This window comes from Equus caballus, chromosome 18, assembly GCF_041296265.1.
Source record: "Equus caballus isolate H_3958 breed thoroughbred chromosome 18, TB-T2T, whole genome shotgun sequence".
In the NCBI taxonomy this organism is placed as follows: domain Eukaryota; kingdom Metazoa; phylum Chordata; class Mammalia; order Perissodactyla; family Equidae; genus Equus; species Equus caballus.
Genome location: NC_091701.1, coordinates 57,863,259 through 57,877,226, shown reverse-complemented (window position 1 = coordinate 57,877,226; position 13,968 = coordinate 57,863,259). Strand labels below are relative to the sequence as shown.

At 38.4% G+C, this 13,968-nt stretch overlaps 1 protein-coding gene across 12 annotated transcripts in view; it reads left to right on the top strand.

Annotated features, from left to right (window-relative positions):
* The window catches only part of CCDC141 (coiled-coil domain containing 141), a 181,593-nt gene that overhangs the window by 71,451 nt on the left and 96,174 nt on the right, over window positions 1–13,968 (top strand). For all 12 annotated transcript variants that reach the window (XM_070241344.1, XM_070241343.1, XM_070241342.1 and 9 more), the window contains one exon: window positions 6,046–6,162. In XM_070241344.1, the coding sequence (XP_070097445.1) occupies window positions 6,046–6,162 (117 nt within the window). The remainder of the gene's footprint in view (window positions 1–6,045; window positions 6,163–13,968) is intronic.

The following is a 13,968-nucleotide window of genomic DNA, read 5'->3' as shown; positions in this document are numbered from 1 at the left end:
AGAGCAGAACCCTAAATTATATTGGGAAAACCTTGCCTTCGATATTTTGGCAGAGATGCACATTGCCAGAACACTGGCCAGAAACATCTGTTTCTTTTCTGAAAAAAAGAAAAAAAGACTTTTTTCTACTGCTGGGACGATTCCCCCCCCGACAATGAGTCAGAGGTAATGCTAGAAATACAATTTAGGTCCAGAGATGTCCATCATACTGATTTCTTCTGTTGGACTGAACAGTTTTCCACCATTAAGTAGATGGAAGTAAAGAGCCTGCCTAAACACAAACAAGAGTTGAGCACAATCTCAGGAAGGGAAGAAGTCCTTAGTGCTATTTTTCTTGCAGTACAGATGTTGGAAGAGAAATGATCTGTTAACACAGTCAGAATAATTAAATACACAAAATTATGATTCCAGACAGGGAGATAGATTATCTGTGAGGCTGTTTATAAAGTAACAAATTTTGCCTCATGACAACAACATATTTTAGCTTTCCTACTGCCCATCAACAGAGAATACAGGAACCCAATAATTTGTTTGGGGATGCTAATACCTGCCAGTTGACTTCAATAGTTCATGGAGGGCTTCCAAATTCTACAAAAGAAAATTGTGAACATTGTCCTCCTGGAATCTCTGAGATGAAGTCCAAATGGTAACAAGCCAATAATTAGATCAGTCCCAGAATGTATCTAAAAGAAACCCGATCCATGTTTTTGGCAGTAATTCTTTCTTCCTCCCCTGCTCCCAAGTCCTTAGGTACAAACATGAGTGACACAGCTTTAGTGTCTCTTCTCCTAATGTACATTTTCACCTAATGAAGCACATATTCGAAGTCTGGTTATTGCCGAGTCAAGCACGGAGCACATTTGACCAGAATGCCTAAAGCAAAATAATGACAACTGGTTTCTCTACTGTAAAAAAGAAAAAGAAAGAAACTTTGGGAGCTAAAATGGTAGTTATAATACTAATATGCCTTCAAACTCAAAACAGACATTAGAACTGTCACCTGTGACCCATCAACTATAGTTGAAAACACCTCTGTACATATATGTGCATTTTTGATAATTGGAAGAGAGACTGTCAAAAAGTCTTGCGTTAAAGAAGATAAATAACTGATGCCTTTTTCTCCCTTTATCGGTTTTTTGGTCTCTAATAGTAACTGGTTGTTTGGCAAGAACTGTTCTGCACATGGAAAAGAAAATGAAAGTAATTTGAAGAGATTTTCATCTTCCCTTAAGCATTTCTGTTCCGGTGGTTTGAATTACTTATTGCTGGCTTGCCTCCTCCAGTGTAGTTTTAAACAAAGATCAAAAAATAAGATCTGATCTCGGATTGCAGAACAAATTGCAGAAAAAGAGGCTGAAGGCTTATGGCAGTCTGATGCATCGCTTTGAGTGTCAGTAGAAGCTCAGCTTCTTGCCACCTGCATTGTTTATCCTACCACCAGAGAGCATTTCCATTGTCACGCTCCCCGTGTTTTAGTTGTCTTTGGTGTATATTATTTGGGAAATGGAATTTTCAGTTTGTGCCTGCTGGCACCTCTGCCTGCAGCCAGCCTCTTCCTCTGGGGCACTCCTGATGGCCTGATCGTTCTCTCTAGTGCAATATGTCCACTGAACCTCCCTGGTTGTACACAGGACCTACTTCCATGTTAGAATCAGGCTCTGTAACTATAGTGTTGCATTTTGGTTTTTACTTTAAGAATGTTTGTAAACATATCTTAATAAGAACCGTTTCTCTTTTCCAGGACCCTTTGGTTCTGCAGATGGTTATGATGATAAGAAAAAACACTAGACAGCAAAGCGTGAATTTTGGCTATGGCACTTCTGCCTCTACTTGTGGGACTTTCCTCTTATTGGTTGTGTGAAATAGACAAGTAGCTTAACCTGTTTAGGTCTCAGTTTCCTCACCTGTTGAAAAAGCAATTATCTCCATCACAGGAGGCACATAAAAATTGGATGAGATAACTTGTAACCTGCCTAGAGTAGTCCTTCACACATCTCTGTGAAGGTTGTGTTCCTTTCTCTTACTTTCTTTATTCTTATCTCCCAGCAGGGGGTTGAGGTAGGGATGGGCTATCCAACAAGAATAAACTAGTCCTTCCTCGCCCGAAGCTAATACTTTCAGTAGAGCTCCCTTCCGACTTTCCCCTCTTTCTGGCACATGCCTGCATCAACTCTCTTGCGTGCATCTTCAGTTCCCTGTGCCTGCAAAGAAATGCTTAAGGCTCATCTAATCAAATAAAGGAAAAAAAGAGGTGGGGAGAAGCCTCTTTGTTACCTCTGCTTTCCTTAAAGTTAGCGTCTGATCCCTCCTTTCCTTAGCTAATAAATTTCTTTGGAAGAGTCATCAGTTCTACTTCCTTACCACTGCCCTCCCCCACCCCCACTCAGGGGTCCATTAATGCTTACCAATTGATGTCTCATTCCACCATTCTTTTGATGCTGCTGTTTTAAATTGCTCTTAATTAAAACTCAGTCCTTAGATCTACATTTAACAAATAAGGATATTCTGAATTTCCTTGAATTGCAAAACCATCCAATAAAAATATAATGCAAGCCACATATGTGATTTTAAATTTTCCAGTAGCCACATTAAGAAAGTGAAAAAGAAACATTTAAAAAGTAAAAAACCAGGTAAAAAAGTGAAAAGCAATGATATAGTTTGTTTAGCCCAACATAACTAAAATAGTATCTCAACATTTAATCCATATTAACATTCTTAATGAGATATTTTCATTATTTTTTATACTAAGTCTGTGAAATCTGCTGTGTATTTTAGACTTAGAGCACATCTCACTGTGTGTTTGTCACATTCTGAGTTCTCAATAGCCGTGTGTGGTTAGTGGCTGCCGGATAGGACAGTGCAGGTCTACACCATTTGGCTGAGTTTTCCTGACCCCTCTTTAACTTCCAAGGCAGCTCTTGGTTTTCATTGAACATCCCTGATTGCTCCTTCTTTGCATCTTTGCTGATATCCCTTCCCTTTCTCTCTGTCTCCCTTCATTTCTGATAGGTGTTACCCCTTCACCCCAAAAAATATCTGCCCCACTTATTTTCTACCTTAATTCTACCTCCTCTGGGTACTGTGTACCTGGCATGTCATGTCAAAGCGGTGGGATGAATATGAACACATCACTGAGGTCAAGCTGAAAGCTAGGAACTGGGAAGAGAGGAAAAATGTTCTTATTTTCCACCTTAATCCATCATTGCCCAGAATCAATTTCCAGCACATACTCTGAATGCTTTTTATTCTTCCTTCCTTTCCACATCCCCCTAACCCTTGACTCATGCTATCATCCTTTTGCAGGGACCACGTTCTACAAAATGTCCTGATGCATCATTTACCGTACTTATCACTCAGGCTTTTGGACAGCAGCTGATACAATTTAAACGCTTATAAAAAAGTGCTCTTTGAATATCTGTGCAGCTGTCTGCAGTAGCTACCCGCAGGACACAATGACTGATTTACTGGATGGCAGAGCATTATGGTTGACATCTCTCAGTTATTTAGGATGTTTTGCTTTTACATCAGAAGGACTCTGGGAGCCTCTTCTGCGTGCATCCCACAGCACACACAGTAAATCTGATCTAAGAGGCTGCTCAGGTGTGTGAATGCCTCATGATGAGAAGTAACACTCCCACGATGAGCTACTTACTTCTGAGTTTTATGCCGACTTGTGTTCATGTTTCTTCCCAGGGTGTGTTTGGTAGTAAAAATGTGTGGATCTAGAGAATCAGCATGCTTCATCAGGCAAGTATGTGGTTAGGATATACAGAATACCATGATAGATCTTTAACTACATTCTCTTTTGGGAAAGAGTATCGCCACACAGGAATAGTATCCTTTGTGAGTTGAAATAGTATTTGCCAAATCTAGGGGATGAGATCAGCAGATACCTTTTAAAAATCAAAACAACTCACTCCTTCCTGGCTTTCATAACTGCTGGCAGGTGCTAGATGACAAGTCTTTGACTCACAAAATTAAATAGGATTATCTGAGGATCCAGGCTTCTCACCTGTTTTTAGAGATTAGTGAACACCTGTTTATACCCAATTTTTATTCACTCTGATTCTATATTAACTTCCCTATTAAAGCATTCTTGAGATTTCTGAGTTCCTCCTGCTTTAGCTAAGAATAGATAAAACTCACTCCCAGTACTTAATAAAATAAATGAACTCTGAAAGTTAGTTATATTCATGATCCATTTTTCTTTGATGAAACCCTTAAGTTATCCCTCTGGTTGTATTTTTATGTGGGTTCGCTGCATCTTTTGTGAGAAATTATTTTTATAAAAATTAAATAAATTAAAAAATTTTATAACTTGATAAAATACTGTCTATAACTTCTAATATGCACATTATACATATCATCTAGTTCTAATTGGGATACCAGAAAGACAGACTATCTTCAAATAATTGCAAATGCATAAACACAATGCTTTAGATACGGGGACTGTCTAGTGTGCGTACTATGTGCAGATAACCAAATATTCTGAAGAAAATGAGGCGTACTTCACATGAAAACTGCTACAGGGTCACCATTATTCTTTCCTTTGCACTGATAGTGGCTTAAAATGTTGGTTAACAAAGATTTCCAATTAGCCAAAAGCTGGAGAAACCCTCTTGCCCCATTTTTTTATTGCCTATTCCATGCTGGGAGTACTAAGGATTGGTATGGACCATTGGATCTCAGAATCAGCTTTGTGATATGAGCCCTGTAATGGTAATTAAATCTCCTATTCTGGGTAACCCCTAACTTGACTTTTGTATAGTTGTGTGTGTGTGTGTTGTGGTGTACATTTATTATGTGGCGCTTCAGGATTAACCTGGCTCTCTCCTTAGCTACCCGCTTCACACATTTCTCTGTTGTAGGAGTTCAGAGAAATTCTGAGGCTGCAGCAGGCAAGACAACCTAGGCTAGAGAAAGACGCAGTGCAATGATTGAGCAAGGCCCACCATTTTGAATGGGCTTCTGGGATTCATTTTCCAGGTTTGAATTAATTCTTCCTGATGACCAAGGCTGTAAGACTTAAGTTACCCAAGGATGGCAGCAGGGTACAGTGGAAAGAGCACAGACTTTGGAATAATGTAGGTTTTAGGACAAATCCCGATTCTACCACTTACTGTATGATCCTGACTAAGCTGCTACCCTCTCCTCATCTCTATAATGATGATATCATACTTGTTATGAAGTTGTCGAGACAAATAGAGATGATGCACAAAAAGCAATTAGCAAAGTCTGGCATGTGGGGGCCTCTTAGGAATCAGTAGTTGTGATGTGTTTGTGAGGATGGTGCTGTATAGGATTTGAGAGTAAAAATCCAAGTCTCTTTCCTTTAATTGGGATAAAGAATCTACCTCCAGGGGCCACATGTCATTGGTCCCATGTCAACTTATATCATCATTTAAAAATGTACGGCTTCTCTCAAGTTCTTTACCGTTTGTTGTTTTAACACTGTATAAGCATGTATTGTAAAGCAAGCGTAAATGAATGTGAGTCAAACCCTTAGCCATTTATAATGTCAACAGAATTTTAATAACTTCTCTATTTTCCGAATATATATTTCCAGAAATTGCAGCAAATTAATTATTTTTGCACTGTCTTTTATCGTAGAAATATAATTCCATATATGCTGTTTTAATATCTTCATCTGGGTCTGTGTAACTATACTCAGATTTTTTATTCTTACCCAGGAAAGAAGATTTATTTTCCAAAAGAGTGCATGACTTATAGACTGCATGGGAATCTATTTTGGTTCTTCTTTGTTAGGAGATTTTGAATTATTTTCTTCATGCCGTGTAATCTACTGAACTGTATATCATTTTCATGCTTTTAGGGGATTATTTTGTCTTTTTCTCTTAAGCACATAGAGATTGAAATGAAGGAAAAACAGAAACCCAATCATATTAATTTAATACATGAGATGAGTTGATACAAAGAGAAATTGAAGGAATTTAAGTTTTGAAAGGTTAAGGAAAGATTTCTGAATTTTTACTCACTTATTCTAATCATTTGAAATTTGATCTTTCTTTGTTGCTTCCTACCTAGGTTACTTGTTGGTTTCAGAAAACCATAAGAGATTTACAGGAACAAAGTCTAGGTTCATCACTTTCAGACAATGAGGAGCTAATCCGTAAGCACGAGGAACTGATAATAAAAGCAAAGGTAAGAGACATGTTAAACAATAATTGAAAAATGCATGGACTCCTCTTGAATATGCTTCTATATGTAATTTAGAGGAATACTAAAAACGCTCTTTGACTAATCCACTATTTACATAGAAAAGATTCTGATGGCATTGGCCAATACTACTGCCCACTGACGGGGCTTCTAGAATCATAATGAACAAAACAACAGCTTCTGGAGCTAAGTCATGAAGCTCAGTAAAACAAGAGGCCAACACTACTAGACCATGGTTGAAAGTAAGGAAGACAAACCAAATAAATATTTACATGTTCAGGAGGATGAGATTTGAGGTGGGCGGGTGGGGGCCTAGGTTACATGTGTCTAGACTGAAATCTCCTCGTGGGAGTCATGATGCTTTTGTTTGTTTAAAACAGGTTTTTGCTTCTCTTCGAACACGACAGTACACACAGGTATTCAAAGTGTTTGGTTTGAACATTTACTGGACTGATAAAAGATGCAGTTACAAAAGACTGCTATGACTGATGATTTTTTAAGTTCTCTAAAATTTTTCAGCATTTGGCTTATCTATTAGGGAAATTGGCTTTTTTCATTGAAGTTATGCAAGAATTTATTCTGTGTGTCAAACTCAAGTTTTACAGTGAAAATTCTACCAAAATCCTTAAGTGCTAAGCACAAGAGGTGACCTGAATTGCATAGGATGGTTTCTTCCTTTAAAACAAATAAACGAAATGGTATAGTCAATAACTGACACATACTTTGGGGTTATCTTCACTGTAACTGTAGACTTATTCTGGTTTCTCCCAGCCCTGAGGACAGTTTGGAGCAGAATTTTTGTGAACATATAACCTCAGTTCTAGCAGGGCACAGCTTCCATCGTAGTTTATGGTTCACATTTGTGGCTCTGATGTGCATAAATGTAAAGACATAGATATTCTTTCCATCATTATCCTTGTGTTGCAGGCATAAGGAGTTTAAGAAATGAATTTTTAATATATATTTTGTTATATAAAAATGCATCATAGAAAATTTCAAAGCTATAAGAAAAATAAAATAAAAGTGAGTCTTTCAACCCAAAGATAACCATTATTAATATTTTTATGCATTCCCTTTCAATCTTTCCATACACAGCCCTAGAAACACAGCATTAGTCATGCTTTTTTTTTTCCACTTACAGCTTTATCATAAATAGTTTTCAACATAAGCTAATATCCGTTAGCTGCAAAATACATCATTATACGGATGAATTCATAGTGCAGGATTGCACATTTTGATTATATGTAGAAGCTAAACCATATGAATATCCAAGTAAATATAAAAAAGGATGCAAACTCCTGATAAACACCATTATGTTCCAGACAAGTTGACTGCTTCCTGTCAGGGTCCTGAGCCACTAAGGGACCAGTTGCAGATCTCACGCAGAAGCTAAGCATTACCCTATGAACTCAATAAGCAGTTTTCAACCTGAAATGGTTTTGGAAACCGAGACAGAGAAACCTATTTCTCTATATCACCCTTAAGAATACATTTATTTTCTAAAAAAAGGTATTCGTTTGCTTTGCTGAGAGTTCCTGTTTTGTTACTTCCCATGAAACATTCTTTACGGTGTAAGATTTTCTTCCCAAACTATGGGCTTGCCTAGGGAGCCCTCGATCTCAATGCCATCTTTAGAGATTACCAAAATATTGAGTAACTATTTAGATGGGATCAACCAAATAGAGATAAATACTTAAACACAACTTATTGATGAAAAGATTTTTAAAACGCTTTCCGTAAATTTGGGATATGAGTTAATCCAATGGCAAGATAACTGGTTATTCAAGGCAGCAGGGGTCCCTGAATCATATGGGTTGAGAGAGAGCCCATCAGTGTAAATGCAGGGGATAACGTGGCATTCTGTACGGGGGTGATCCAGGATGACTTTCCAGAAGAATGTGGTTTCAGCAGATGGATTGGGTATGAGCAGTTGGTTAGGAGAGGGTGGTTGTTCCGGAATAGGGCAAAATAATGATCAAGACTAGTTTGTCTGTTACAAGAGTTAAAGGTCTTAGCAGTGTTTAACCCAAAGAAGAGAGACTAAGGGAGGTTGTCTCAGAGGTAACACTTATCCACAGCCACTCCATAGGAAAGAAATGCTAACAATGCCTGGTCATTACAAGGAAGTAAACTTCCAAAGGTTGGAAATAGAAGAGATTCCTGAGGCCATGGAAAGTGGACCTCGGTGACCTCAAAACTCTCTTTAACCTTCAGATCCGATAAAGAAGACGGGATTTAGATTACAATATCAGTTATGCTTGTTATATTTAAAGCAGCATGAGTGTAAAAACCCCTTTTTGGAGCTGGTCAAAAGGAGTGGGACTAGCCTGGGAAAATAACAACATTTCTTAAAAGTCGAGACGGTATCTTACTCAATTTGGTATTCTCAGCACCTGGGACAGTGCCTGGTATATAAAGGATGTTTGCTTCATGTCTGTTTATTAAGCCCTTTCAACTGCGAAGAAGAAAGAAATATCCTTTTGCTTTCTTTCTGTGATTCTCTGATGACTTTAGATCACCACTTAGCCTCCTTTAGCCTGTAAAAAGATATCCATCCATTATCTTTATTTCTTTATTTTAAAAAACTTTTGGCCCTCAGAATGGAGTTACGCAAACTCTTTAATTCATCATAGGCCTCTGGCTTGGCCACTCTCTTGGTTTATTTTATTATTTCTCCCTTCATTCCCTATCCACTCACATTCGCATTCTCACAGACACCCACTCTAATGGGTTCAATATGTGTCTTTAGACAAATTCCCATCCCTAAAATATCTACAGAGTTACATGTTTTCAGTTCACATAAATGGTACTAAGGCATAGATCTCATTGTGTTTTTTCCCTCCACTCTGTTTGCATCTAGTTTACACAGTTCTCTGTGTTCTTCATTACGGTAATTCCTAGATGCAGTGTAACTTTGGCAAGTCCTATTACATAAATATTGATGTTCTACATCTATCTCTCATAATTCTAACTGCCTCCCATTTCTTTATCCCTTCCTACTACCTGGTCTTCTAGTTCACTGACTCTTCTATGCTCTCCTTCTGCTATTCGGCCCTCCTGCTGAGTTCTTCTTTCAGCTATTATATTTTTCATGCCCAATTTCTCATATGATTCTTTTTCATAACTGTTTTTTTCCTGTTTCATCTGTCTAAAGTCTTTCTTTATATCTTAAGGCATACTTTATTCATGTATTAAATTTTGGTCTGTCCAGTGTACTAATTCTGCTTCCTCTGATTTAGGTATTTCAGTGTGTTGCTTGTGCTCATCAGATGTTATTTTTTCCTGTAAGTTAATATTCTCTTGGCATATCAGCAACTTTGACTGGTGAGGTATGGGAGATATGACAGCCAGTGCTGTAACCTGTCCCCTTCTGGGTGAGTTGGGAGGGTGTCCCTGAGTGCAGAGAGATTCCGTTGTAATTAGGGCTAATCATTCCCAGTTTGCCCCCATACCTTGGGCACATACAAAGGAGGGGACTCCTTGAAGGACCTCCCACTGGTTGGGCTCTTGACTCTGCTTTGTTCCAGGACCCATTTCCCTGGATTATATTCCATCCAGCTCACATGGTGGAGAGTTGAAGAGGGCACACTGAGGAGCAGGTCAAGTTGCTTACCTCTCATTTATAGCTATCCACCCGGTCAAATTCCCGTGCTGTCCAGATGTTGTTTCTCCCTTCTGGCTGGTACTGGGCTGGAGCTACTATTTTCTACCCTGAAAATGCATGTTGACAAGCAGTGACCAGGGAGGTGAGAAGAACAAGCATCTTACTTAGAAAGTTTTCCCTGGCGTGTCTCCTGCCTATGGCATCCAACCTTATTCTATTCCAGACAGCCCCTGACACAAGACCTAACTACCTTTTGGCTCCATAAGAGTGGTTCTGTTTTCTGTATTACTCTCACTTTGTTGGCCTTTACAGGAAGGACCAGCTACATAATTTTGGGACTCAGTGCAAAACGTAGAGGTCTTTCTTAAAAAATTATTGAGGTTTCAATATAGCAACAGCAGAGCATTAAACCAAGCATGGGGCCCTTCTAAACACAAGGTCCTGTGTCATGACCCAGGTCACTTACCCATGAACTGTTTCTAGTTACAGTGTTAGGATTTCTGGAGGGACCTAGCAACCTTTGCAGGGTAGACATTTTCCTTAGCTATCTTTACTAACTTCTTCTCACCTGGATTAGCATGTTTTCTAAAAATAGATTGTAATGCTATAATGGGTTGTATCTACATGGAAAAAACAGGTTTGAATCCTTGCTCTGTCACCAACTTTGTAAACTTTGGTACACTTGACCTCTCTGGGCCTCACCTTACTCACCTGTAAGGAGGAGCTCTGAAAACTCAATTAGGAAATGTTTGTGAAAGCACCCACATTTTGGTAGCGGCTCCAAAAATTTGTTTCTTTTCCACCATATTGGAACACGGTGTAAATGTTCCGGTAGTTTTCATCTGTGGTTTTTCAACAATCTCATTCCTTGTTCTTGGAGAAGGAATCCAGTTTTCTATGTCTTTAAACAGGAAGCAGCATATTACATTTTGGACTTTTATTTGGGTTGGGTATGAGGCTAAGAAGGGGAAGCGTTCCTTTCAAAGGAGATTGAACATGGAAATAAGCCTCAAGCTGGGGATTCGTTAGTGAAACTCACATAAGTAATCTGGTAACATAGAGGAAGTAGGTGTTTCTGCTCCTCACGGCTAAATGGAACAGCAGGAGCTTTCTGTATTATTTGTTAGTCTACTCAGTAAGTTCCTTCTAAATAAACTTTGAAAATGCCTGTAATTCCTTACTGGAATACGTTCAAATAAGAAATATGGCAACATTCATATCTGTTAATAAATGTGATATCTTATTCAGAATGTGTCAAAATAATTGAACTAAAAGATTTTTTAATACAAACTTTGACTATGAGTAATTATATTAAATTACACTTCTTTTCTAAATAGGAAAAATATTTTCCTTTTATGTATGTCACAAATAAAGAAATAGCAGACTAGATGATTATAAATCTCATTTTGGTTAAGAACCTTAAATACTCTTAGATTGTGTCATGTACCAACTTGATGCCCCAAGGCTTGAATTCAACCTTAGGAGTTCAGAGTTGGTTGTAAGACGTATTAAAATAATATGTAAATATACACTTCCTTATTATCTCCTTTGAGGAGGCATAATCATTCCTTCTTTCACACATGAGAAATGACGTTCATACAAGAACAGCCTTCAGAAACCAACCTGTACTTCTGTTGCGAGGAACACGTTTCCTCTTCTAATTTGGGTCCAGTGGTTAGAGCCTGCAAGTTAACTGACAGAGACAAGTTAACGGGAGTAAAGACAAGTTTTATTTTCACATGTGCACATGGGACCTCCCAATAATGGGAAACTGAGGAATAACCCAAAGTAAAATTGTGTGTGTATCAACTTAACCAAAAGAGGGGCTTTTAGGGCCTCAGTGGGAGAGCATGGAGGGTTCTACGGGGCCTTTTGATGCTAATGAAATGGGCAGTCTGTCATCTTCCTGGCTGGAAGTTTCCCTGTGGGAAGGTTTATGGCAGCTAAATTGGTACTTGCTGGTGCTAAGGGTCAGTCTTCTTTCAATCAGGAAACTCCCTGGGAAAAGTGTCACTAGCAGCTGTATTTTCAAAGGGCTTTTCTTGAGTTGAGCTAACCTTTCTTTCTGTGGTTGCTGATAGTTCAGATGTTTTCACTTTAAGTAATTTTCATACCACCATCATGGTGGGCTATTAATCCCCTCACTTCTATAGCTCCAACCCTTGGTTCGGCTCAGGCCCTCTGTAGTTGGTGCACACTGGAATCACCTGGGGGCTTTGAAAAAGTGCCCAAATTTGGATCTCATGCCCAGAGACTCTGTGTAGTTTGTTTGGGGCATCAGGATTAAAAAAAAAAAAAAAATTGCCAATCTTAAAATGTTGGAGTTTTTATCAAACAAGAAATCCAGGGCTTGGCCCGGTGGCATAGTGGTTAAGCTTGCGTGCTCTGCTTTGGCGGCCCAAGGTTCACTGGTTCGGATCCTGGGCATGGACCTACACGCTGCTTATCAAGCTGTGCTGTGGCAGGCATCCCACATATAAAATAGAGGGAGATGGGCATGGATGTTAACTCAGGGCTAATCTTCCTGAGAAAAGAAATAAAAGAAAAGAAAAAAAGAAACCCAGATTTCCTGTTCCTTCTAAAAAGCTGGAAGATCTGGCAATATCTGGCTCACTTTTCCATATAGACATAGTGACGACTCCTGGCTGGAGACTAGTAATAGCTGTTTCTTTAGAAAAGGTATGTGCACTGCAATTTGCCACAATCTCCACCATTCCTCATTACCTACCTCCTGTCCCACCTTTGCTTCACTCATTCACACAATGTGCCTGGTCCCTGTAAGCATTTGAGTTTGAGACCCAACAGACAATGAGATACTATCCAAGTGGAGTAGTAGCTTAAACTGATTTCCATTTTAGAAGATTACCTTGAAAACAATGTGAAGGATAAGAATGGGAGGAAATGATATTGAAAACAGGAAAGCCCCTTTGAAAACTACTGGCAGTTTGAATGAGAGTGACTCTAGGTGAGGCAAGATGTCTTTTGAGATGGAGGTTATTAATTCCCATTTTAAAGACTCAAAGGAGACTTATAGCCTTGTTGTTCAAGGTGAAACTCCCAGGCAGAAGCAGCGTCTGGAAGCTGTTAGAAACTCAGAATCTCTGACTCCACTTCCAAGCCTATTGGGTCAGAATCTGCATTTTAACAATTCCTCCAGAAGATTTGAATTGACGCTAAAGTTTAAAAGGCACTAACTTCGAGGTTTTTTCCATATATTTCATGTATGTCCATATTTTCCTTAATTTTCGTAGATGACTATATGTAGTTTATAAAGTCCTTGATTAACAATAATCTTTGAAGTTCTGGGAGAGAAGCAAACTGAAACTCATGTATAGAAATCTCATCTTCAATGTTTTAATATAGTAGGATTCACATTCCTCAGCTTCAAAATTAAAACCATCTTCCATGATTCATCATCTAATCTGATTTTCCAAGTCATTGAAAATGTTTTCCCGTTGTTGCTGAGTGATTTCATAAATTGGATTTGTGATCTTGGCCTCAAGTTCCTTCAAATAATATTATTTGGAGGTCTTTAAAAAATACCAGTGCTTAGTTCCCACGGAAACTTTATTCAGAGGAAAAAGTCAAGTTTAAAGTTACAAAATATTTATAACTATGGGATAAGAAAGTAAAGCAGAATCTCTTGTAAGTTTATTTGAAAATTTAAATGCATAACTATCATCAATAGAACCACTACATGAAAGTGGCTCTTTCAAAATATGTTTGTTGTTTTTTTTCCTGATTATGTAATACATTCTCATTTTGGAAAAGTTAGAAAATACACAAAACTAAAGAAAATTAAAATCACTCATAGTGTGTGGTTGTGTATGGGAATGGGAAGGAAATATAAAACGTATGTAAAATTGAGTATCCCTAAACTGTGTGTGTGTGTGTGTGCATAGGTATAGATTACATGTGTGTGTGTTTATATACAAAATTGTGCATGCGTTGTTTCATAGTGTGATTTTTCCAATTAGCGTTACAGTCATGCATCACTTAACGACAGGGATTCCTTCTGAGAAATGCATTGTTAGGTGATTTCGTCCCTGTGTGGATATCGTAGAGTGCACTTACACAAACCTAGGTGGTATAGGCTACTACACATGCAGGCTATATGGTACTAATCTTTGGGGACCACCATTGTATATGCAGTCCATTGACTGAAACATCGTCATGCAGTGCATGAC